This window comes from Anopheles funestus, chromosome 3RL (genome assembly GCF_943734845.2).
Source record: "Anopheles funestus chromosome 3RL, idAnoFuneDA-416_04, whole genome shotgun sequence".
Taxonomy (NCBI): domain Eukaryota; kingdom Metazoa; phylum Arthropoda; class Insecta; order Diptera; family Culicidae; genus Anopheles; species Anopheles funestus.
The window spans coordinates 27,630,017-27,656,615 of record NC_064599.1 but is presented as its reverse complement, the minus strand read 5'-3'; the positions used below and the strand labels follow the sequence as shown (position 1 = coordinate 27,656,615).

Sequence of the window (26,599 nt, the reverse complement as noted above, 5' to 3'; positions counted from 1 at the left end):
CATTTTCATCAAAAAAAAAAAAATTCAATCCATGCAATGAAGGAAAGGAAACCGATTCAAACCGATCGTCAGTACCGAAATGCCCTGGTCGACGCTTAAGAAGGTTAGGAAAAAAAAGTAAAAGAAAAGCACAATTGTGCGCACCAAAAACCCACGTGTGCAGCATGAATTGAAAAGAAAAAAAACAGGCCACAAATAGAAGGAAGTAATCCAAATTCGAATCATCCGGTTTTTTTGACTGTATCATATCGCTTACACAGGGGTGCTCAGTTTGAAGTTTTGCATGCGCGCGTGGGGAGGTAATTGAAATGGTACGATCTAACATGGCTTACCCGAGGCAAAGTATTACCGTGCGGGGCGTTACACACATATGTACTCTAGTCTGGGACAATGTAATCATTACAAAATAGCTTTATTGCGGCCAAAATCGAGACGGAATAGTGGATCAAAGAAGAAAGAATATGGAGAAGGGATTTAACACATGATCTGGTCTCGATATCACTCAAACAAAACTAGCACAAAAGCTTTTGGTTCCTCTTAAAAGCATTATCGTATGTTGCTTTATGCATCTATCTTGTTGGTGTTTTAAGTGTTTTATGACGTTAACAAAAAATATTGTAGACTTAAGTACATGAAAGCTTTGATTTAGTGAGCTTTCTGCGTATTAAAAACCCACACCACCTACATAAGTGGCAACTCTTTTAGCTAAACATCTCTTCCTTGAAGTTTTCTGTCCAAAAAAAAACCTGGAAGATCACTCGGAGCGAACACACACCAAACAAAAAAAATAAATATAGGTGAAAAGTTAAATCGATTCACTTTATTTGATCTTCCAACTTTCGGAAGAATTCCGATAGGATGCTTTCACTTTCCAAGCGCCTCCAAGAGCCATACCTCTGGCGGCTGCGGAAATGCACCCGTGTGTGAACCAGCCAGCAAGAAGATGTGCATTGAAACTTGCACAAGGGGGTTTCAACAAAAGCGGTGACTTCCATCCGGTTCCGGACGTGCAGCACAGCTGACGCGCATACTGGAGCTATATTTCCTGAGCAAATATTTACCCTGGCTTGTCTACGCTATGCCGCATGCCAGCTTGCCAATTCCTCTGCCCCACACACACACACATACACACACGCATGCGTCTCACACAAATGCAGTGGTCGCTATTGTCTGTGGGAAAACTATGCAATTGCTACCGGTTATGATGATGGCCCCCGCTCTCACTCTGACTGCTTCAAAGTTCAACGAATGAATTGTGTCTTCAGTGGGATCACTACGAACGATTGAGGTTAGATGGAAAGAGTGTGTTTCAACTTCAAACGTAATTTGATACATCCACAGATTGTTAAATATTTCCATAGCATGTATATCACACACGGGCAAATTTCAATAATCGTTTACTAATTACGTTTCTCAACTATTTCTTGAGCAAAACACAACAGGAAATTAAACACAACAAACAACGTCATTCGATTGCAACACATCGTTGAAATTTTGTGCCGTAATTGCTTCTCCGAAAGCAATTTTGATAACAATTTGTAACAATTTTCGTACATTATAAAACCAATCACCAGCTGCGGCAGTTACAACCGTGTGCTATAATTTTGTAGTCTAATTTTAAACCTCTTACGTACGTGTTACGTCCGAATTGGACATTATGTGGACGAGATATTCAAATATTGATTGCTATACGGTAGCACACAATAAAATCTAATACATTTTATTTGCTGCGAGTACACCCAGTTGTGTAAGTAAGTGTGCCAGTGACTCATATGTTAGGCGTTTTCTCCCTCTATTAGCTGCTCATGTGCACCAGTCCAAGGTTAGAGGCTACGGCTAAGTCAATTTACGTCCACAAATGACCGAAATAATCTCGTAAAGAGGTTTCATCCTTTTGGATTAACGAGGGATTAGGAAATGGTGTCTTGCCACAACAAAGCGAACGAATAGCGAGAAAGAACTTCGATAACGAGATGGTACATTTCTCTACCCAAAATGGAACAACTTACGCTAATGGCACATGTGTTTTAATTGTATTGCTTATTGGAGAATATCTTTAAAAGGATGAAATCGTTTTCACAATTTATACCCATTTCTAGTCCAAAAAGGCTTTCCCATTCTATTTCCGTATCGAATATTCTCAACGGTACTCTATCTTTCTCTTTTTAGTCTTCTGTTTTACTGGTTCCAATTGTTTTTTTGGGAATGAATAATGTAGACTACTATAAGCAAAGCAGATTCACCCTCCATTGTGTGTTACAATTTTCCTTCGGTTTTTTTTTCCTTTCCCATGCGTACGACCAGTACCATCAGGGCAAACTGGCATCGATTACATCCTATAAACGTCAGCAAATTGTCGATAATACCAGGGGTGTGTAAAGGCACCCATACACGTGTGGAACTTGATATGTGTCGCCAACGGTACGGTACTTCACTCAACTTAACACGCGACGTGTCCTGTCCGGATGGTCGAACTCACATGGAATGAAACCTACTAGCTTCAGAGTACTGGAACAAACGGACGAGAGGCAACTTCGTGCCAAGTTTCTGTGTGAGTAACTGTCCGCTACCAACTGCCACACTAGTGTTGAAGAAAGAGGCAAAAAATATGCGTACTGTAATTACACAATACCATTTCTGGATGTTGGTGTTGCTGGTTTCGATTTGTTTGTTTATACTATCGACCAGACTCTTTTGACGAGAATTTTTCCCAAGAATATCGCACGCTCAAGGCGATGGTTATGGATGTAAACGCATCGCGTTCGTGGTTACGAATCATTTATTGCTCTGAGAATCCGGAGATGGCCATAAACTTGTTGTACCAGACACCGTTGCGTTGAAGTGGTGTAATAATTTAATATCGAATGCATCTGAGGAATACGAAGTACATCTTGAGAAGCACAAATCTTAGAATATCCTTCAATATTCTTCCCTAGTTTGAATACTTATAAGTTGTTGGAAATTACACTGCTTGATTGACAATTCCACGTGAAACACGAAGAACATTGAACAATGTTTAGGGATTAAAAACACAAAACATGATATTTAAACAACGGAACAACCCACCATTGCACTTGCATTGCCCAAGGCCACTTCTTCATGCAAATATTCAATAAAACCCAAGAAACTAGTGGTAATGCAATAATACCCAATTACTATGCAAATAGTCTTCCTTCATTTGGCCCGAGCAAAACCATCCACACAATCCATATTGTTCGTCCTACGTCAGCTTGAGATCGATTTGTTTTTCACCTCAGCGTATGGGCGTCACCATACTGAAACTCAACATTCTTCCTGTACATTGTTCCACAACGCAACACGTGTTCTAGATGTGAACATTTGATTGACAAAATTCTTGCACCAGGCTTGACATTTTTTCCCAGCTTTATGGTTTTGCAGCTCATAAATGTTGATTATTCCTCGTTAAGAAGGCAAACGGAGACGATGAAGAACAACTTTGGTGGAATCAATTTCAAAAACCCTCGCTCCCACAAGAACGTTCAATTCGCGCTCGGTGTAACGATGCGCCACAGAATCAGATCGCGGGCGAAAGGAAATTGATACCTTCTCTTCTTGCACGCGCACACAGACACACATCTTCTTCCGTGGTGGGAATATCGGTTGCCCTGAATTTGTGCTGCCATCTTGGCCAAGTTCTGAACACAAAACCGCAGCACAGTTTTGCCGCTGGTAACTGGAGGGTAGTTGTTTAAATTGCGTAGAAAGTATCAACGCTGATTAACGGTATGGCGCCAGCGAAGGCCACGACGCGCACTCGGGTTCGCAAAACCAATCCGTTATGAAATCGATAAGTTTATGCACATTTGATGTAGAAGGACGTGATAGGACTCCGTGAAGTGTGTGCGTTTTAATTTAATAATAGTAGTTTGCTATATTTTTTTATATTTTGCTTATATTTTAATATGATTTATTACATCAACGTATCATATTTATAAAAAATGTTTATATATTTTAAATATAACGAAGTTCCAGTCTGCATTATAATTAATTTAAATCAAATACAACGACGAACACAACAGTAATCACAACACACCAAATCGCTCACGAAATAGATGAATGTCGAAGCTCAATTTCGTACTTCCCAACAAAACTTTAGATTGATCGAGTTTCGCACCACTTCCAGTCCGTCCATCATCCACGGTGTGTTGCGGCTAAAAATATGCATAATCTGGGATTGAAAACTTTTCCAAACACTTTGCTCTCGATTTCCCAGCAGCACCATCAACCGGAGCAGTTTGCAACCCCAACAACACCAACCACACCGACAACGGTGCCGTGAGCATGTCAGGGAGGATTTTCAGTTCAATTTCAACACTTGCTCTGTTCCACACCAACACCACCATCGGAATGGTTGGTGGCTCCCCACATCCTCCCCTCTCTCCTACCCTTCCCACCCTTGCACCCTGTTTACCGATCAATTATCGCTTTCTGGTCACGTTTTGGAACGAAGCCAGACGCCGCAACATTTTGACGCAATACATGTTTGGCTCTACAACCGATGCACATAGGTACCGATGGCCGATGGCCCGTATGCATGAACTGTGCTGTGGTTTACCTTTTGTACTTCCATTCCTTGCCCTTTTTCTTTTGGGTGTAGATGTGTGTGGACACTATTGAGACATAATGATTTTCACCAACCACCGACCGGACCGATGTTACCGCCAATGTTAATGTCGAATGGTTGCATCGTTTTGCATGATTATAAATTTGGATCCGCTCCCGGTGCGTTCCCTTGCACAAAACGAAAACACTACCACTAATTTAATATTAAATGTAAATGCTGTGTAAAATAAACTCCTGATTTACTGTGGACAAAATAAAACACGGCATCTAATGGATGTTTGAAACCGTGACTTATTTACAAGCCACAGTACATAGGGGTGGTACATGCGGGTATTTGGGATATCAGCTAGCTAGTATATCTTGTTTTGTTTTGTTCATTCTTGCATAAATAAACAGGTCAGAGCTTATAATCTGAAATAATCTGTCACAATTGATTGTTTCTTTTTTCTCGAAAAGTCTTTCATCAGGATAATTGTTTTTTCTTTTTTTAGATTTTAGATTTAATATGCTACACCCCTATATTTACGCAATATGTACCATATGACAACATTTACGATAAGAACCAAGAGCGGGTTTGGGTCATCTTGATAGTAAAAGTCGATGATTTATGTTTATCTTACGCTAATATTCCTTATTTGTATTTGGATAGGATATCATTCAAATTATTATGTTGCGGTTGAAATTCAATTATTAATCAATTATTGTTTAACAATTTAAGGGAATTATAGCACATGGTCTCGGAGTGTATTATAGCAAGTTCCCGAGGTACACTATTTTAGGATTCAATTGCAATTTTGTTTATACCTAAATGTTAAAGAGTCGGCATTACTTATCTGCTCATAACATTTGTAAGGCAACGAAGCACAAATTGAATCTTTTTGAATAAAGAAAAACATATCTGAGATTCAGAGTATATTACCGTGGGCTCTGACTTTCATTATAATTTATATTTATCAATATATTAATATATTTAATTACATCTGTACATATTTAATTACATCTGTTTATAATTTAGCCAAATTTCTCGATTTAAAATTTTCAAAACGCTCAAATTATTTATTAAGAATCTTGACTTGCTGTTTAACGTATTTCAAGGTTAAAAAAATAGTTTCACACAAAACGAAATAAAACTTTTTTTTATCTAAAGTGGGTGGTCTTCAAGAGTGTACGTACGGCTTCTACAACCGAGCCGAGGGTTTTCAATTTTTCGCGGTGAAATCGAAAATGATTCACCACCATCGCTCGAAGCGGATAGCAATCGGTTCGGCGGCCTTCAAAGCTGAGCTAAAAATCTCAATTCATCGCAATGGATCGACGCGATCGGAGAGAAACCCTGAAACTGATACGAGAAAAAGTGGGATAGGATCACAAATTGATCCTTTCGTCTCTCGCCCACAACACGGCACCAACGAAGCTGAGGATGCAAGAGTGCAACCAAACGTTGTAGCACCACAGACCACCGTCCAACCGTTTAGCCGGTTCAACATTCTTGAGATTCTCTTGCTTAACCTCTTAACACCTTACAAGAGGAGGCAAAATTCTTGGACGCATCGTAGGGCTCCGTCTAGTGGCCGGGGCGTCTTTTTTATTTCCCATCGGCGTGTGACGCATACACATCGTCGGTGACTGAATCACTCATTAGCTAGCCGCTAGATTGTTCTACACTTTCCACCTGCCGTGACGTGGTAAGAATCGGTATCATCTTCACCACCGAACCGTACGAAAAGGGACAAGACAAGGTTCAGAACGCGCAGCTGAGAGAGCAGCCTTAAGCTTGTCAGCCCGAGGAAACGCGACGGTCTCGAAAAGCGTAAAAGGAATAGAATAGAACAAGAAGGCAAGCAGGCGCAAAAACATGAACCGACCGACCAAGTCGGTAGAATTCCGACCCTTTGCTAAGGTTTGTGCTGTGTGCCTTCTTTCGTTCCGTATCGTGCTGCGATACATTCGTTTGGCCGGATCCGTTATGGTTCGGGCGTGTTGGCGCTATGGGAAATGGAAAGAATTCTTCTACGACAAATGGCAGCTACGACCGAGAAGAAACCAGCGAAAGGAAGGAAGTGCCTCGGGACTCAATCTCCAAAGCAAATAAAGCGCTCCACTGCTGCTTTAGGCTGTGATGTATGATGGGAAAATTTCACATGCGCCTTCTTCCTTGATCGTTGGATCAGAACAGAACACGGTTTGAAATTAAATTCCATCATTAGTTCCACTGTTTTTTTTGTATCATTTGTACATGCTGATGGAATAATAGTACAAAAAAGTGTACGGATTTTAATCAAAAATGTTTTTATAACATATATGATTCACGGAACTGTTTCACAATTTTAAATTAAAGCGTAGCTTTATTGATGTGAATTAAAATTGAACAAAAAATACCTTGAAAAATAATTTTCTAGTATTTTCATAAAATACATAAAAAAAATTATAAAATAGTAAAGTAATTTCACTTTTTCACAATACCACGCTAATGATCATGTACAACGAATCGTACAAATAGCTATTACTTCTACATTTTACCCGTTTTGTTCAATTGCTCAATAAACAGTACACCACCAGTCATCAGGGGTAATAATGTTTAAAAATCAATTAAGGATGCTACAGTCCTTCCTGCTTCCCTGCATACTGTTGATGATGCGTCAAGCACATCTTCCACACTATCGGTGGAAAAATGGCACAAAACAATGGTGTGTCCCAACAGCTCCCAACCGAACAGCAATGATTCGCGTTGATACGATCTTTGAATAGCCATTAATGAAACCGAGCGCAAATAGAGAGAATAACAAAATTACCCCCAAAAAAAAACACACAAACTTCAAGCACACGAAATTGGGAGAAACAAAAGCGAAGCGCATCCGTACCAGTTCAGCCGTTCAGCACAACCACCATGGCGCACCATGTCGAATGGTGTGGAGAAAGTTTCCACCCTCATGCTGATGCCCATCAGACCCCTTGGTTCGTATAATTACTTGCTTGGTAATAACAATTATCCGCGAACTCGTGTAAAAAGCGACAACTCACCACCAAACCGTCGCCCGTCAACGAAGGCTAGAATTTTTCGGATTTTTATAGCACAAGAAGTAGACTATTTAACAACAAAAAAAGGAACCAGAAACTATTTCCAATTGGTGTCATACGGTTAAAAAGTTTGTTAATGACATTGGAATTCTTCACCAAACCGAATGGTGACATGGTACGGGAAAGTGAAATCTATTTACACCCGTAACATGACTTCTGCGGGCGAACATTTCCAATCGATTCACGAACATTTCAATGATGTTCACGGACAATGCAAACAAGTGCCGCGTTCCGTAACGCTCTCCAGAATCAATCCCGGCGATCGTCCCGTGTCGTCTAAGGCAATCGCATAATAGACTCGCCAGAATTCTCACCATTGTTGGTGCTGTTTATTTGAAGCCGATTGAAGGAAACTGTGACCGAAAAACGCATCCAGCGACCGGAACCCTTAACCGCCACGAACCGGAACGAGTACCCGACGGATTCCCAAGATTCCCCCCGGGGGGTCTTCAGAACCGAAACGCGAAGAACAACAAACGAAACAGAAAAAAGTCCTGTACGCCCTTCACGCTTCCATTACAACCCTTTTTGGTTAGATTGTAGGTCTTACCGTTCCGCAAGCGAGTTGTGTAATCAGCTGCGACAACAACAAGTGATGGGCTGGAATTTACAACGTGTAATTGAATTTAAATCGCTGTGTTTCCATTCGTGGGTGAGAATAAGAAAAAAGGATGCAGAAAATTGGTTGTCCAACAAATTTAATGTGTTCCTTTATCAGTGTGAACTAATTCTGCATTATTGAGCCATAAAAGTAAGTAAAAGTACTATTTACCATAAAAGGCTAAGTACAGTGCTATAGAAGGGTTCGTTCACAATCCACACGTTAAAGTCTTTTACAACTTAATTATATCATACTTTATATTTTACCATAATTTATGGTATGTATTCATCCTGACGTTCATCCTGAACGATGAGCAGCTTTCGTTCACATACGATCTACCGGATAAGAATCGTGCATTGTTTCAAACTGGCAGTATTTATAGAGGTCTCTTGCTAATGTACCCTTTCTTTTTCAATTCACAACAATTCATTCTAACACAACTCACCACCATTACTGTAGCCTTCTTGGAAGCATAAAACCAATATTTTACTGTCTGTAGATCGCCTCTCCTATCGTTCTCACTCGCTTGTGCACTCGATTGTGACAAAACCCTTGCAAGCAGAAGTTATTCCCTGGTGCGGAGGTAAGATCCGTTGGCCCGTTGGCTGACCTCTCAAGATTGGCCCTTTATCCAAGATCGAGTAGATAGCAGAACGTAACGTTTACTTCAATTTTAAGCCAACTCTATCAGTTCCACTTTTCGTTCACAATTTACTGATGCCAGATCAGTCTTGATCATGTGAGGTGTGTGAAGGTTTTTAACCCTTTTGGCGTTGGACACATTGCATTCCTTCATTTTTATAGGAAGAGAGAGAGAGAGCGTCGACGCAAGCGTAACACTACATAAAAGCATAAAATTATGCAAACGAATTCATATCAAGCAACCAGCGTGGAAAACTTATTCGAATAGTGTCGGTGGCCGTCAATGGTACGGGTATTATGTGCGAGAAGCTCCTTTTAGATATCTTTAGATAAGCTCCTAGAGACGTAATAAATTAATTAAAATTGTTTGTCATGTTTACGGCATACGTGGTTGACGTTTCAGGCGAATGAAATACTCCAAAGCGATATAAAAAGTTTCTTTTTATATTTGTCAATTTGTCAATTTTAAAGCCATTTTCTTCCTATAAATAAAATGTCAAAACGACGAAACCCCAAGCCGGAGAAAAATGTGTTAACAATTTAAAACGTTTTTCATCTATCTCGTCGTAGAAATTTTCCAATTTTCTTCCAGTGTACTCTCTCACGGTGCTACGAAAATTACCTTCGCCCAGGATGTAGTCAAGAAGTTTGCAATAACTGACTTCCGCTCTCAGCTAGAACTACCTCTTGGTAAAGGCGTACAGCACATAAAAAAAGAACCGAAAGGAAAGCAATACCAATCCACAACAGTCAGAACACCGTCCGTACCGTGCGCTGGTACCTCGATGGGTTGAATTCTGCGCTAAATAAGAAGAGGGGAAAAAACCCTCACCCCGATGGCCCGAAACGGAAGCCACTTTCGATCTAATGCATCCGCCCGGTTCAAATGCGGCCAAGCTGCGTCGAAGGTCAAACGATGATCAAGTGATCGAGCAACTTGGACAACCAATGAATCGACTCCGGACGCATTATTTGATTGCCTTAATGTGGCATTATCTGAACGTACCCATTACACCGGGCGAGGATAATTTTGACGAGCAATTTACTGTGGGTGCTGCTGTGCGTGTTTGTGTGTTTTCCCCGCTCTCGCTTTTATCTACACAACACCCTTTGGACGAGAGGGAATTCTACCACTTTCTACCGACACTTGCAGTCGATATTAATGTTCTAATCAAGTTTAATTATTCTTCACGAGCAGTGCGTCCTTTTACCTGTTGCTTCTGGCATGGCGTGAAGGAAATGGGGATTGTTGTTTGCATTACAGCAAAACTTCTTCCGGTTAGAGCCTTGTAATCAACAAATCCGGCCATTTATTTCCCGGTGGTTGGTTTTGTTTGCTTCCCGAGCAATTAGAACTTTAAGCTGTTTGCGTAAAATGCTTCGTAATGGATCATGTTCATGCGTGAGTGTATTGTTTATTTATTTTCATTAATTTTGAAATTTGTTAGACAAATAGAATAAGAAAACTATTTTTTTTAAATTAATAAGTAATCTCCGAGTCCAAAGTCTGCTATAGTATAATAGTTATTTGTTAATGGTTTGCTATAATTGAATCGGATTTTACTATAAAATTTATTTTCGCAGCTTTTTATTCGCTTCTTCCATATTTTTCTCCCTTTAAAAGCCCCAAAAATTATTCTGCTTTACAACTCGCACAATCTCGCACGTTACTCCACCGGACAAGCACATCCAGCAGAAATGGATGTTGCACCTTGTAATGCATTCTCAGCTCATGATTACTGAATATTAATTTAACATTCAACCCTCAAATGGCACACATTTAAGAGCACTCATTGTTGGCAATGTTTCCTGCCTTTGTGATTGGCGAACCATAATAAAGTTCGAGTTTTTAATTTCGTTGCAATTACGGTTCGGTCGAAAATGAAGCGAAATAATAAAAGGCAACAACAAAATGGGTGGGGGGCAACAAAAAAAAAAGTTAACATCACTGCACTTTAATCTTTTTTGTTTTTTTGCTTTTGGTTTTTATTCCTTCCAGTAATAGCTACCTATTGGGGGCTCAAATTTTGTTGTGTGTTTCGGTGCTAATGACATACGCGCGAAAATACAGCGTAAACACACACACAAGCACATTTGCCACTGTTAAAGATCGTACCACAAGAGAAAACAAGAAAAGATGAACCTTCGTCCATCTTTCAATCTTTTTCGGTTGCAACTTGCGTTTGACGCCATTCTTCATTTTTTCTCCTGATATCAGACTTTTCGACGAGCATAGGGTTGGGGGCAAGCATGCGGAGGAAAGAGGTCCCCAATCTACCATCGCAAAAACACCTCATTGTTCGCTTTTACTGCTCGATTGAATTCGATGCTGGCCATTCCGAACACCTGATCATTCATTATTGGTCTGTCGGTTGTTCGGGTCGTTTTCGTACGTCTGCTCCTTGCCCATTTACGACACGAATCGCTCAATTTTCGGCTACAGACGAAATTATTTTCACCAACATCGTCCCGGGGGCGGGGGACAAGTTTTCCACCCAACCGAGCACCGAACGGGGGTAGATGCAGGTAGTGATATTTGCAAACTCAATATATTCGCTTATGAATATTTCATTCTTCCAGTCGCTTCATTTCGCTGCCAAACGATTTGTTTCTCAATGCAGACCGGTGTGCAAAGGACACAAAGGATCCATTTTCGGGAGCTTTCCAACAATCCATTTCCACAGCCACCTTTTCGGTAGCATCGTGCCACTGTAACGGCAAAACAATCGTCCATCAAGTTCCACAAATGCACAGATATCCCCCTCCTCCCCCCTCAAATCCCTCCACCCCCCCTCCCTCCGAGGTACGGAGGACATTTTCCATCGGCACCGGCTGGACATGCGGGGTCAACTGGTCCCCGCAAAATATATCAGATGAAGCGAAAAACTTCCATCCAACACATCATTCGAATCCACACGATTCTTCCACACGATTGCCCAAAAGGTTTCCCATTACAAATCAACGTGATGCTCGTCTATACTGTAAGGAGGACCTGCACAACCATTTGCGCGACACGAAAACAGAATCCGATGCCCCAACTGTTACACATTGTTTGTACAGAGCAAACAAAAAAAAACAGAGCCACCCCGCATCCTAAATCCAGAACAGGTTTATGCTGCCAATCTTGTCGTTGTCTTTGTCCCCTTTTAACTCGTCCACTTTCCACACACAAACACACACACACACGGTGCAGTAGCCCTTTACAGCCGGTACGGATGCTTCTACCAAGGTACACGGCAAATCCTAAACCTGTTCACGTTTGTCGTTTATTTTATTCTTCACCATTCGATGCTTTCTTGCTGTTTTGCACCAGAGTGTGGAAGACACAAAAAATAGTCGCAAAAAAAAATACAACAACGCGCCAGCAGCAGCAACCCGTCGCCAGGGCCAAGAATCAAGCTCTCGATGGTATACTGGATGGTCTGGAACGGCACAGCCTTATGGCGGCCTGTGGCCACGTTCGATCGTCAACACAAACGGTTCGGTGTGTCTCTCTTGGTGGTTTTATTTGGGTTCGTTTTGCTTACTGTATCGTTTCTGCATTTGTGCAAACCTGTTTTGCTTGGCGTGTTCCTGGTAACACACACACACACAAATGAATCGCTGGCAGATCGAATCGTCTCAATCAGTAAATAAATTGGCCGCGTGAAAACTCTTATCAATGAATGAAGTGACTGACTGGTAAGTGGGATGTTATTTTGATTTTTCCATTATAATTTTTCTCTTTATTGAAAATAAATTTCTCATCCAAAAAACGCTTGATCGAGCTTGACTTAATCTTCGCTTAGTAAACAAAAACCCAAACTCAAGTTCAAGATCACCGTGGACCAGTGCTAGAAAAATCCAACTCCACCTCTATGGCGTTTTATTCATGTCACTGGAAGCGTAACAAATCGCTCGAACCCCTTGAAGCTTGTCTTTGCCCAACTCGGCCCGATTGCGAATGTACGGCAAAACGGCACCGATCGATAAATAAGCCATCGTTTCCGGCTCTGATGGTTATGATGGGTTTGCATTAGCACAACCACGATTGAGCCACGAAAAAAACGGGGGGTGTGGAAACGGCGGGAAATTATGATCTGATTTGGATGGGTTTTAAGTCTTTGTTTTGGTTTTGCTTCGTCGCGATCGTTAACGGATTAGCTGAGCCGGAGTCCGGGCAGGCTGCATGGATCTCGGATGCTCGGATCGGAACGGCATGGACATGGATCTGGAGTGGAGTAAAGGGTAAAGGCACAAGAATATGAGCTTTTGCTTCTTCGCCTTTAGAAGGTCAAAGGCACCATTTTTCATCGATCCTGATCCGTAACGAGCAAATCCGAGAAAGTACAGTAACAACAAAACCACACACACACAGGCAGAATGGGGCATGCCCGTTTTGTTGGGAAATGTGGAAGTACCAGTCAACTGGTAAGAAGCGATACACCACTTTAACAGCAGCACAAATGAACTTCTAGCAAAACGGTCGCAAACCAGCAAATGGCAAGCTGGTGGAGATCTAACTAACCATTTCGCAAGCCAGTTTTACGCTGCTAACGTGAAGAGTACCGTTTGTTTTAAGACAGTACATTCGAACGTTTTTTTTACGGGGTTTTATCTAGAGTGGTAGTTTTTACTATGGTTGGAACTACAATAGCCAGGCTACCGGAATAGAAATTGGGTAAGGTTGTTATTTAAATGAAATTGATTTTTAGATTGATTCTGGATTTCATTTATCTTAATAATGAAGTAGGTATAATTAATATGACTTAGCGAAGTGGAGAATTTCAGGAATATTGCTGTCGTTTAACAAAATTTGAAAACATCATTGAATGTTTTGGTCCTCCAAGCGATTGTTGGTTATGTAAGACTCGAGACTTTTACTGTAGCTCTGGAATTTCTGAAATGGATATGTTTCCAGAACTTATCCAAGAAGCTACAAACACGAGAGGAGCAGCAATTAGAGGTGTCGAATACCGGTCAATACTACAAGATTTCCGTAGTCTAGTTTGTTGAGGAGACAGTTGCAAATCATTAGAGAAAGGAATATCATCATCACTTATTAAGTCTTCAGAACGTAAAAGATCTTGAAGATTTTAATATAACCAGTAACTCCACGCCTGAGTAACACTAAAGAATTCTCTTTAGATTCGCGGCTAAGCCTACGAGAGTTGTTATGGTTTTTCTGCGATTCTCTGCAAGTCTGCAATAAAGATTCCTCTACAACTTCATCCTAGACAGAGCGAACGAAGGCTCGGACTGGAAAAACATCTAGGCATAAGTCATTTCAGACCCTGACGTTTACTGATGACACTGACGTATTTGATTTATGGCTCTCCTGTATGTAGCCTGTATATGAACAGGTGATAAAGAAGTGACGGCGCTGATGACGAGTTCATTGGGAACAGCGCCTTATAAGTGAGGAGGTTCTTGGTGAATAAATAGTCATAAGAAGATACTCAAATATCTTATTAAAAAAGCACGTACCATAAATGGATTTCATCCATTATGAATCTGATATGTTAATCTAAAAGTGCAGAATTCCTTATCACAACAGAGTGTCGTCCTTATGTTTGATGATTTCACCGAAAAATAAACCTATCATTCCACGAAAAGAGCTACACCATACCAATAAGATAACTCTTATCACACTTTCCTGATAGTTTCCAATATTCCCAAGCACAGTTACCTTCTGCTGATCCACTCACGTCAAATGGAACGCAATGACGGCAAACAATCTCCACCAGCGCATACCCTCGAACCGGGTAACAGGTAAGCGATATGGCAATAATTTGCGACTAACTGCACCTCAATTTAATAAACTGTGTACGGCCCACGGCTCACCCGAGCCATATACCAGGTCATGACACCGGTTGTGACGGTGCCAGCTGTTCGCATGAGGTGCGTTTATCAGTACCGCTGTACACGTTTGCGCCCGGTACGACAATGTGCCCAGAATGCTTTAGTGCTTTCTATTGTTTCCTTACTGTGCCTACCCAGCAAGCCCGGTTCACTCCGCTTTGTAGCTAAACCGTTGCATATAATTAAATTTTCCATACGCGCCCATTGAACGTCCCAATCGATCGAGCACGCCATTTCCATGGCACGGCGTCCTTCGTGGACATGAATTCTTAAACACCATTACCGCACTCACATTTCGATTGCGACATGTTGGGGTGTTGTTTTTTTTCGTTTTTTGAAACGATTTTATTCGTTATGCAATCAGCTAGAACTTGTTCGGGTACAGGTGGCAATTAGATTTGACGTGTTTTTGGACAGTTTATTGGAGCTTTTACGGTTTCGAAGAATGTAAAAATTTGTTATAAAAATAAATCCTTCAACTGACCAACCTGTTTGTACTTTGTTTTACTCCCATTCCGCCACCAAAAAAAAAATAAAGCAATCATCCATCCATCCAAGGTGACCTTCACCGTGTTTTCCATCACATCCGTCACGGAACTTTTGAAATTGAAATTCTTATTCTTTCCCTTTTGCCCAGCATAACGCGTAACTCCCCAAAACAAGAGTCTGTTGCGCGTTCCATTCCATTGTCGTTGCGTTGTTTTTTTACTTTTACTTTTTTCCGTTTTGCCAAACCGCTGAGGCGACCCAGACGCGGTGAACAAACCGCAGCACACGTATAAATAGTTCCGTCGACCATTTCGCCCTCGTTTCCAGCTTTCTTGAAGGATCCGTTGGAATTGGAACGCTTTTGACTTACTTCGTTCTTTCGGTAATGACGTTGAACGTGATTATTTGTAAATTGGACCGCAGCAAAACTCACTTCAATGCACTTCCTTATAGCTTAGGTTATGGTTGATTCTTTTTCTTTACTAAATAATCAACATTTACATCCACTCCTTTAAAACGCACTTTCTCAACACGCACTCAGCAGCAGTCAAATTAATCGGCTTGTGTTAAGGCTTCATTTAAAAAAGCCTTTGCTAAACTAATGCTCTCTAGTTTTCACACAGTAAAAAAAAACTAAAACCAAGCCGATCAACCACCAATATAATCGATCTTTTCCACGAGCGAGCTTCAAAGAGCCGCAACACTACACGTGGCTCTGGTCATAAATTCTACCAAACCGCTAAATTGCACCATTAACTCCGACTCCGAACTCCGGTCGCTAGAGTGGGTGTAGACCGTGAAATATGGTTCTATTTCGGTGCTCACTTCACACTACTGCTGCTACGTATATCCGGGCGCTACAAATCGCGCACTGCGTTGTACTGTATTTGCTGCACCTTTCGTGTTGCAGCGTGCCGAGATACACGATCGATTGGGATCACATTCCGCTGTACGCCGTCATTAAAGCTGCACTCCCCAAAAATCACTGTCCTTCTGGCACTGGGGAAGGTAATCACCCTTTTACACTGTTCTGCGCGCGCCTGATAACGATCGATCCGTCGATGTGATCTCCGAACTATCCGGATTCTAATCGCGGCAGAAAACGCGTTCCACTCTCGCACACGCGATCGGCTCCGAAAGCTTCCGCGGCAACGATCTTTCCGTGACTGACTTAACGCGGTTCGGTTGAAAGGCCAAAAAGCTCGTACGGCTGTGTGTTCGCTCTCGCCACACCATTCAAGACGTTCGAAGGCGGCCTGCTCACACGCTCTCTGCTCTCTGCTAACCAGCTAACCAACACCGACACCGCACACACGGCGATGGTTTTTGCCTTGAAACGGGTTTTCCATCCCCTTCCGTTGCTGCACACATTTTCCCCCGGCCGGACCCACCCAGTAGCGGATCCCCGTAGCCGACCGGTCACCGGCTTCTTGACGGGACCGGGCCCTCATGTGCACACCTGTGTAGGTCATCCCGTTTCGGTGTAGTTGTCCGATGTACACTGCGTGCACCATTTCTTTTGGGCCCTTAAGGGACGGTTTGTAGCAAATGGTTCTATCCCACAGCGTGCCGTTCCACACGGGCAGGGTGTTAAAAATCAAGAAGAAACGAAGCCGGGTCTGTCACCGCTTTTTTGCAATGGCGACACACTCACACACACACACACACACATGTACGGGAAGGTGATGTGTTGCCGGCTAGGGGGGTTTGGTTCACCACGATGGCTTCTATTGGAACCGCTGCAGGATTGCATTACCAAGGGCAGCCTATACTGAGGGTAGTTTTGCAGATTTTTTATAGCAATCTTTGGGGTGCTCTATTTATTTTGTTCTGTATTGCTGTTTGAATTCGCCTTTTTATATTTTTTGGTGTAAATAGATGAATTTAAAATAGTGTTAAACAAATTAAATTTGTCTTTTGAGTGTAAAAAAAATTGGTTTAATAATATTAGAGACTGCAGACTTGCTTTCCATTTTTCTTTTTATACTCACAATAATAATAAAAAGTACTCTAATGAATGTAAACTTTATACAGCTTGTGTTTTTAGTGTAGCGCTGTAAAACACTTATTTTTCCTTTTCGCGATTATTTTTGTACTGGTTTGTCCTATCAGCTGATCGCTCCTCCCCTCTTCAACCCTTCATCACGTGTTTTTCTGATTAGTGCTGCGTAGAAATTAGTTAAATAAAAATAGCATATTTTTACCAATTGCAATCTATACTTTAAAAATACTTTCGTGTCTCCGTATCCCTTTTAATAGTTCCACAGTTCCAGTAGAAATCTCAGAAGCAAATCACTCTTTAAAGTTACGTTCATTTCCAGCCAACCTAATTCCAGCTGACACGATGAACAAGTACCAAACGTTTCCACGCAGTAGTATGCGTTGCACTCAGCAAGCAGTGGTGGTGTGCCTTTCCTGCCCATTTCCAAGTGGCACCGCGCGGTGGCACCACAAACAATGTTGCCTTTTTCGAAGGCCAACAAAGAAAATGATCATTCACCGAGCGTGCAATTTCCTGTCCAGCCTCTCAGTCTCTTTATCTTTCTACGTGGTTTTGCTTGCCCTTGTGATGTACCGTGTGAGGGTGGTAAGATCAAATATTGACCGTTTCTCGTTAGTTCGCGGTTTACATTACTCTCCAACCGCTGTCGCTGTATTGGACGGTTTCTGGACGGCGTCGACCGAGAGGCCTGACGCATCGTACGCAATGTTTGTGTTTGCGAACGAACGCACACACACACACACGGGAGGAAGCGATGCGAGGTGCCTTTTTCCATATGTTTGACCGGTCGATACCTATCATAAAACCGGTAAAAGATGGATGATTTTACTCATTGCTGATGAAATAATGACTATTTTTAAAACGATAAAAATGAGTTTCGAAAGAAATCACCAAACGGCGATGAGATTCATTTTACGCTTTACGTCAACCAAAATGCGTAATGTGAGTTGCATAGCGCTTTGCGCGAACGCGTGGAAAATGCGCATCAGGGGTTTTTTGGAGGCTGGAAATAAATTCGCAAACATGTGGTCGATGCTATCGAGAGTTTCGCTAAGCCGTCGAACGTTTCCATTATTAATTTAGATTAACTAAACCATCCGTTCCTATTTATTCGGACACTCTTTGTGCTATAATTAGTAATGGGGCAGCGCGTGTATGCAATTATTCATTAAAAAGTAATTAGATTTAATTCTTATTATAACTGGATGATATTCACGTGTAGGATTCTGTCTCGTTATAGTTGATTTCAAGAACTACCAAGAACCAACTTGGGTTGAAAATATTCAACCAACCGATGAGCCATAAATCTTTCGATGCATGGAAATTTTTCAAGCATGCTGATGTTTACATTGCCAAGCTAAAAGTTGTACCGAGGGTCATGGCTTGCAAGTGGAACCTTATGCAGAATTTAATTTAATGCAGAAAAGATTTTATTATTTCGCAGTCATGTGATCCACCAGCACATGATCGTTGTTTGATGGTTCACGCTGACAATGCACATGAAAATAATTCCCTTCAACCCTGATGAAAATGTGCAACTCTCATCTTATGCATATGCACATCTAGGTCAAACAGCCGGTGGGCCAATGACCCGAAAAAATATATTTAAAAATTACTCATGTCCGGATTTTTTTTTAGGAAATTTTAATTTAAAAAAAAACCCTCAAAATTATAGCATAACTGCGTTGTAATATAACGCAAGTGTGTACGATAGTTGGCAATAGTTGGCAATTTTTCTTTAAATAGCACGATACGATGGACGGCAAATGGCAGCAAATTGCCATCACACCACAAATAACCCGCAAACGTTCCACATCAAACGTATGTTCTGTTACAGAACGCGCATTAAAACTGTTGCCAACTAGCACAGCAGCTAGCTACAAGAAACCTTTCCGTTGCTGCTACTTTGCACAGGAGCAAAAGCAGGATGTTAGTGTCATATCGCCCACGAACTGATGGGAAAATTTCACAGGTGGTAATGTAGATGTAGGTACACATGTTGACTCATCAGATTCGAAAATAAAGGCGTACGCACAGAAACTATACTAAGGCCGCGTCAGATCATGTGTTGCTACATTATTTCCTGTGCTACGTATTGATTGAATCAAAACTGAGATATTCAAAAAATCTTTTAAATAATCGTTTTCCAAGTTATTCACGTTTCATAAATGTATTTAAATGAAAAACATAATAATTATTTAAAAATCACTTACCGTGCTCGCTTTACGTTGCCTGTGAAAGAAAGAAAGTGAAAATAAGTGTGGTGAGAATGAGCTGAGAGTCGTTGGCTTAGCGAAGACACAAACCACGCCTTGGTTGGTGAATGTGAAAGATCGATCTTCGTACTAAAATATCGTTGTACTAAAATTCAAATTGTAAGATCCGTTAAGAATTATAAACTAATTTTGTGACTATTTGTACATTAAGAATTTTTCATAAATTAAAAATAATTTGCACCATTTTTACAATGATTGAAAATTAAAATCCATATCAAATAAATGTTTTAATAGTTAATTATTTCCTCATATCTTTTCTTCTTATTTCAATAAGCTTACCTCTGTTGTGCTGCGTAATCGATGAACTGCGGCGTACTGTCATGCACCCGGACGTCCTTCGGTGTAATCTCCTGCAGTCCATCCATAATAAACATCCGATCCATCATTGGACTGAGCGGATGGCATGATCCACCCAGCAGATCGTCAATGTTGGTGTGCCGAGAAATGAACACCGGCGATTGGGCGTCTTTCCGCGTGCTAAAACTACCAACGTCCGTAGCAACATTCGTACCACTTTCTACCGACGCGTTCACACCAGCTTGACTGCTCGCCTGCAGTGAAACGGACATCGTCGAGGGAATGTTATCGTACGGTGAAGCCCGACCACCTGCCTCACCTTCCGGACTGGCACGATCGCCGAGCGGAGGCGTTTCGCTTGTAATTGGCTCGATCGTGTATTCACCCGTGGGGAATTTTGGCAAACCGGCCACAAAGTTTGTGATGTTTTCCAGCTCCTGTTCCACCTGTGCCTCGATGTCAGCATTCTGTAGATCGGCTTCCTCTTCGCCGTGCTGCTCGACGAAGGAGGACAGCTTGCGCGGACTGCCGGCACTCTCGTCCGGACTGTCCCCAGTCATCCACCATGCTCGTTCACCGGACTCGATGCGCGTTATACGATACTTTGTTGGGCTGGTTTGCTTGCCACTTGACTTAGAGTTGAAGCTGTTCGATCTGCTCACAACGTTCGATTTCGATTCGGAGCGTGAAACTGGTCCATCGGAAGTTTCCAACATCCACCAGGGTTGCTCACCGGACTCGATCCGTGTAATCTTGAATGGTTTCGCTTTTACCGGACTACACTCACGTATCGAGTCACTACCGTTGTCGGTAGCGTTATCCCCAGCTGCATTCTGACCCAGTTCGTTCACTTTCTCGGAACTGTACAACCACCAAGCTTTCTCACCCGATACGACGCGAGTAAGAGTAATCCCTTGACTTCGTGGTTCCGGAGTAGGTTCCTTCGAAGGTTCTCGACTGACCGATGAGCTGCTCGGGCTGCTGCCCGAGGTTTGATCCTTGCGCGAAAGATCCGCCATGGCCTGTTCCCACCATGCCTCATCTTCCGCTTCGAGCTTAAACACCGTATAGCCAGGACTCTTCTTACCTGCGGAGTCGGGAGTTTGTTCCTTGCTAGGCTGCTTGCTTCGTTCACCCGATGACTTTGCCGCCACATTCTCCGTGCTCTTCATCCACCATGCCCGTTCACCGGACTCAATGCGCGTTACCCGAATCGGTCGGAACGGACTCAACGCTTGACTCTCGAATATGCTCGTTGCCGTAGTACGACCATCATCATCGTTCACGGTATCTACCCCACCATCCATATCCTGTCCAGCAGTACTGGACAGTTCCGTCGAGTCCGGTTCCACAACGGATACCGGTTTGTTTCCTTCATCTGATAACCACCAAGGTTTTTCACCCGATTCAACGCGCCTGATGCGATAACTGAAGCTACGAGCACTCGGCACAGATTCTTGCACCGTAGCCGTCTGTTCAAAGTTACCCGAACGCCTCCACCACATTGCTTGCTGGTATTCTGAGGTTGGTTTCTGCCCATCCTCATCACCTTCCTTTTGCTGTCCTTGCTCATCCACTTCTTCATCTTCATCCTCCTCATTGCTGGAATCATCCTTAATGCTTTCCATGTAATGTGTTCCCGCCTCCCAACCAGACTTCCCGTTCGGATCCGCTGTCAGACTTTCCGACATGCTCGTCGTACTAGCATTATCGTACCAACTGGTCGCATTACGGTTTTGATTGTTCACAAAGTTCGTTGCCAACTGGATCGCACGTAAAAGTAACTCATTGTTGGCGTTCGATGCATCCGTTGCGGTGCTGAGATCATCCTGTTCGTTTGGTGCCGTACGCGTGATCGACTGCTCACGATCGGTATCGGTACCGGATGAACCACTGGCACTGCTTGTGTCTTCCGAGCTGGAAGATGCGGATCGATCAGAACGTTTCGTCACCTTGGTGCCGTTCTGTTGCCGTACGTGTGGAATGCGACTTGACGATCCGTTCGTTTCAGCGACCGGCGTTGCAGTCGATGCCGACGAACTGGACGACTTGCTCGAGGAGGAGGAAGATTTGCGAGGTCGTTCAGGGGCCGGACCCATGTTTAGTGCCGACTTGCGGAAGTCTTTATTCGCGACAGATCGTACCGGCGATGGACTGTCCTTTGTCGGTGCTGGTGGAGGCTTTTCTGGTGATTTCTGTTTGGGTGGCGTCTTCTGCTTACCACCCGGAGAGCTAACCGTCGACGACCGACTTCCGGTAGATTTGGGACTGTTGGACTTGGACAGACTAAGTTCCTTCACTCTGGCAGCTAGCGCTGATAGTTCTCGTTTCTCCGGTGCATCACTCTTCGAGGAACTTACGCTTGTTTCACGGCTAAAACTTGGGCTATCACGACTATAGCGCGAAGATGCACTTGAGTAACGTGTGTATCCAAGTGTCGGTGAAGATGATCCATACTTTTGGTCTAAAAACGGTGACCAGCTACGTGCAGAAGGTTGCCCGTAGCGTAAATATTTGGTCGAATCATCCATCCGATCTGACTGTACCTGTTTGTCAGCCGTTTCAACTGGTAGCAGTTGCTTCTGAATAGTCTTTTCAATGGTCTTACACATTTCTGCCCGGCGCGCTCTTATTAGTGGTGTGGCACCCGGTGGCGTTGGTGACGTACCACGCGTTACAAGCGTTATTTCGATAAATATCTTTGGCTCTGGTTCAACGCTACTTTCCGTTTCTTCGGACGATTCTTCCGACGATGAACTAGTGGTAGTGGTTTCCGACGATGTAGATCCCTCGCGCTGTTGATCTTCGTTCGGCACTGTTCGTGGTTCTGGGGAAAAGATTTGACTCGCCGTCAGCGGTGATGAGCATTGCGATGGTTCACGCGACTGTGAGTTAAGCCGTAGCCTTGAGGATGGGCGACTCGTTCGTGCTGCTATAGCCTCACTGGACGTCATGTACGACAGTGCTAGATCTGCAATTGGACTCTTCGGAACAGGGCTTGCACTGGCACCAAATCGATTACCAGCTCCGAGGCCGCTATTCGAACGACCGTACGGTCGATAAGCTCCCGAACCTCCAAGTCCATACTTTTCTCGTACGGATTCGGCAGGGCTTGGTTCACGGGAAGTTCGGCGTGGAACCATCGCAGGACTTGGATCCCGGCTACGTACTTTATTGCTGATACTGGGACTTGGATCACGCGTTTTTCTTGCACTGCCAAATGTTGATGGTTTTACTAGCCCAGAATCGTTCCCTGTGCGAGACGCACGTCCACTCAAAGATGTTGCGGTACGTTTCGTTTCCGCTGGACTAGGATCTCGCGATCGTACTTTACTCGCACTACCGAACGTTGGGATCTTTCTCGCTTCAGCTGGGCTAGGATCGCGCGACCGTGCACCTGGTCCAGTTTTGATTGTGATGGAGCTCGTAAACCTCTGTTTTTGATCCGTACCGCTGTTTGTCTTGTTCGACCCAACTGTCTGTTTCAACTGCTGAACTGGTGCCGGACTTGGATCACGAGACCGAGCTGCTGTAGCGATCATTTTGTTAGCTAACTGTATGCGCCTTTGCTCCATAGGGCTAGGTTCGCGTGATGTTCTCGTACGAACCGTAGGGCTTGGATCGCGGGATCTTGCCCTGCCCTGCCCAAACGCAGTACCGCTCGACTGTCGCCTATATTCGTTGGGAGCATTCTGTTGCGGTAGCTTCGTACCGGACAGCTTACTCGCTATTGCTAGCGCATACCCACCGGTACGCTTAGTTTCCACGGCAGGACTTGGATCACGCGAACGGGCTCTTTCGGTAACAGCCGTTGGAGCGGGACTTGGTTCACGATGCCTGCTACGCGGCGTGATGGTGGTTGAGGAGTTTGTTCTCGTCGCTGGACTCGGCTCACGGGACTGTTCTCGCGCAACTCCAGCCCGTCCATATCGTGTGGTGAACGTTACCGGTGGTGCATTATCTTTCTTCGGTTTTACTACAGTCTCTTTCGTGGATTGAAGCTTACCAGCTGTTCCACTCTTTGTGGATGAATCGTCATTAGCTGCTACATCCTTACTGGAACCATACTTTGCCGCAATTAGGGAGGACTTTTTTAACGGTGCCGGTTTACTTTCCTTTAATTCTGCTTCGAGTTTCTTCGATGTTTCGATTAAACGTTCCTTCTCGCGGTCACGTTCCTTTTCGCGTTCTCTCTCCCGCAATTCACGCTCCTTCCGTCGCTCCTCTTCCTTTGCTTTATCTCTTTCCCGTTCCTTTTCTTTGTCGGCCGCCAAGCTAGAGTACCGACTGATGAACGAGGAAACGGTTGAGCTTGGAGCTGTAGACGACGTTGCCGTGGTCGTCGTTGATCGTGGTGATCGGTAGCTCCCGGAAGTAAAGGATGGACGGTAGCTGCTCGTGGAACTCAACGAACCGAACCGGGACGTCGTTGAAGGTTCGGTCGAGAACTAAAATGAAGGAAAACAGACATACGTAGAATATAAGTTTTACTGATAGTGGACAACGATTAAGAAGCTTTACACGTATTTTAATAGAAATCAGTTGATTAACATTTATTTATTTTACGACTCTTTTAACTCTTAAACCGTACAACAAAATACTAGTCACCATGCACGCGGAACATAAAAAGAAAATCACATTGATTTATGGGAATTCCTACTAGCGCCATCAAATAAGTCTTTGAATGCCAGCAAAACGGTTGCATTGCAGCAGAACGAACATCCTCATCCATCAATCCTCTAATACTTTCAGTCTTGCAAGCTAAGCTCCTGCATGAGCTAAACTCAGACATGTAACTGCAATGGCAATGCAAGAAATTTGCAATTCCTGGCGCCAATTTGAAGCTTGTATCCGTTCCTTTTTTCGTTGGGATTTATTTCATCTTCATTTATTTACGTTGGTAATAGAACACGGTGCAAAAACTTCCCAGACGTAAGCAGTGCCTAGCGGCGTTAACCAATCGTCACCTAGTCTACCAACAGTTGGCATCCATTTTCATCTTCTACTTACAGAATTTACCGTCACGGTCGGGCAAGTTGCCCCTATTTGATGCTAGGGACTCGGGGCGATACGACCGAAATAGCACGGAAGAACGCAACGACGTAAATATCGCAGGCCAAGCCAACCTGTCAATCAGTGAGGGACAAAAAACGCCCGTCGTACTTGCGTATGCTGCAATGCATACACGTTGGCATTATCGGTGACGACAGTTGATCGCCATTTTACACACTTTGCACAGAAAGGTACAGACCAAATCGAACAGATGGGAAAGGTATGAAACAGTCGGTTGGAAGATGGACTCGGAAACAAGTAACACACCAGATCCTTCACCAGACTTATCAGTACGTCATCTGGAGCAGGGAATTAAAACAGAGCAGACAAAGACAACAAACGGGGTAATGGGGACGGTAATTTGTTAAAAGCTGTAACACATATGACGTACAAGATGTTTTTCATTTTACTTTTGGTGTAAGAGGAATAAGCATAACAAACCGGGAATTGAAGTAAACAAATCAATTTTGAGAAATAAACACATGAAATCAATTTGAATCGTTGGAACGTTACACTGACCACAGCACAACACAACGGGACATGGAAGGGCGAACTTTTAAAATACATACTCTTGAGCTCCGATAGGAGCTGGGCAGACTAGACGATGTAGAATACGATGATGAGCTTGCATTGTAGCTCGACGTTGACCAAGGATACTGAAACGGACCGGAACATATGTGTATCAGTATCAATCTTATTATACCTGTTACCTGTTCTTGCACCTTCATGGCATTAGAGTTCATTTCGTGGAACGTGTTTTTGGAGAACGTTGTGTTCATAAAAGCTTCCTGTTTACCAACAGTTGATGGTGGTAACTTCAACTCAGTGTGTTCTTGATAGTTGGAAATCTGTATAATATGTTTATGTATAAAATCTTGCACATAACAGCAATATTAACTTCTTCCTTTTGGTTTTACAAGATGGGATTTCTGGAATTCCTGAGCATTGTTTCACCGTAGTTCAATTGTCAAATTGTTTTTTGGTGGACAATCCAATCGGGATCAGAAACCTTTTTTATTTTGAGTGAACTGTGAAACAAAATGTAAGCTGAATAACATTATAATAATGCAAAACATTGATATAACAATATCCGGAGAGTAATTAGACCTTCACTGGAATCTAAACGATCCTTCAATTATTCTGTATTTATTAGTGGTTTGCTTATTGGATATAAGATGCGCCGCCCTTCCTTTCTCTCTTTCCCTAATGTCTTTTTCTTAACTTTTCCTTTACATTTTCTCTGTATGGTCTCTATTATCCAAATTTTTCTTTTCTGGTGTTTCTTTGCTGGGATTTCCTGACCATTAATCTTCAACTATATAATATCCTTCAGTTTACTATAGATCACTGTTTATTGTGACTTTCAAAGTTTTTATTTTTCCATAAAATTATTTAAACCGTTTTAAGCTTTACTAAAACAGAAGTAAAAATTTCCATAATACACTAAAGCATGCTTAATTACAGACCAATAGCTACTCAACAACCGAACTACTTCATTCTACATCCAAAGATATAAAATTTAATTACACAAACCCAGCGGCATAAACTGGATTTGTCCAACCGACGGACCGAAACCTAATGCGAAAAAAAAAACATATTCCTAATGACTTACAAGATATATATAGCTCTCCGTCCCAGCCCTAGCGCATGACCTGTTTTTCATCGCAAATGCAATTAAAAACTTTAACCATCACCCGCGAAAACTACACGTACTCACTGCAGTCCTCCAAAAAACTG

At 42.8% G+C, this 26,599-nt stretch overlaps 1 protein-coding gene across 12 annotated transcripts in view; it reads right to left on the bottom strand.

Annotated features, from left to right (window-relative positions):
- The window catches only part of LOC125769840 (FH1/FH2 domain-containing protein 3), an 87,216-nt gene that overhangs the window by 48,991 nt on the left and 11,626 nt on the right, over nt 1-26,599 (bottom strand). For 7 of the 12 annotated variants that reach the window (XM_049438750.1, XM_049438748.1, XM_049438753.1 and 4 more), the window contains 3 exons: nt 25,432-25,518; nt 19,793-24,258; nt 19,451-19,469 (listed from right to left, as the gene is read on the bottom strand). In XM_049438750.1, coding sequence (XP_049294707.1) covers nt 19,451-19,469; nt 19,793-24,258; nt 25,432-25,518 — 4,572 coding nt within the window. Of the gene's footprint in view, nt 1-15,605; nt 19,422-19,450; nt 19,470-19,792; nt 24,259-25,431; nt 25,519-26,599 lie in introns of those variants that run through there. The other 5 variants (XM_049438757.1, XM_049438759.1, XM_049438754.1 and 2 more) reach the window with 4 other exon arrangements.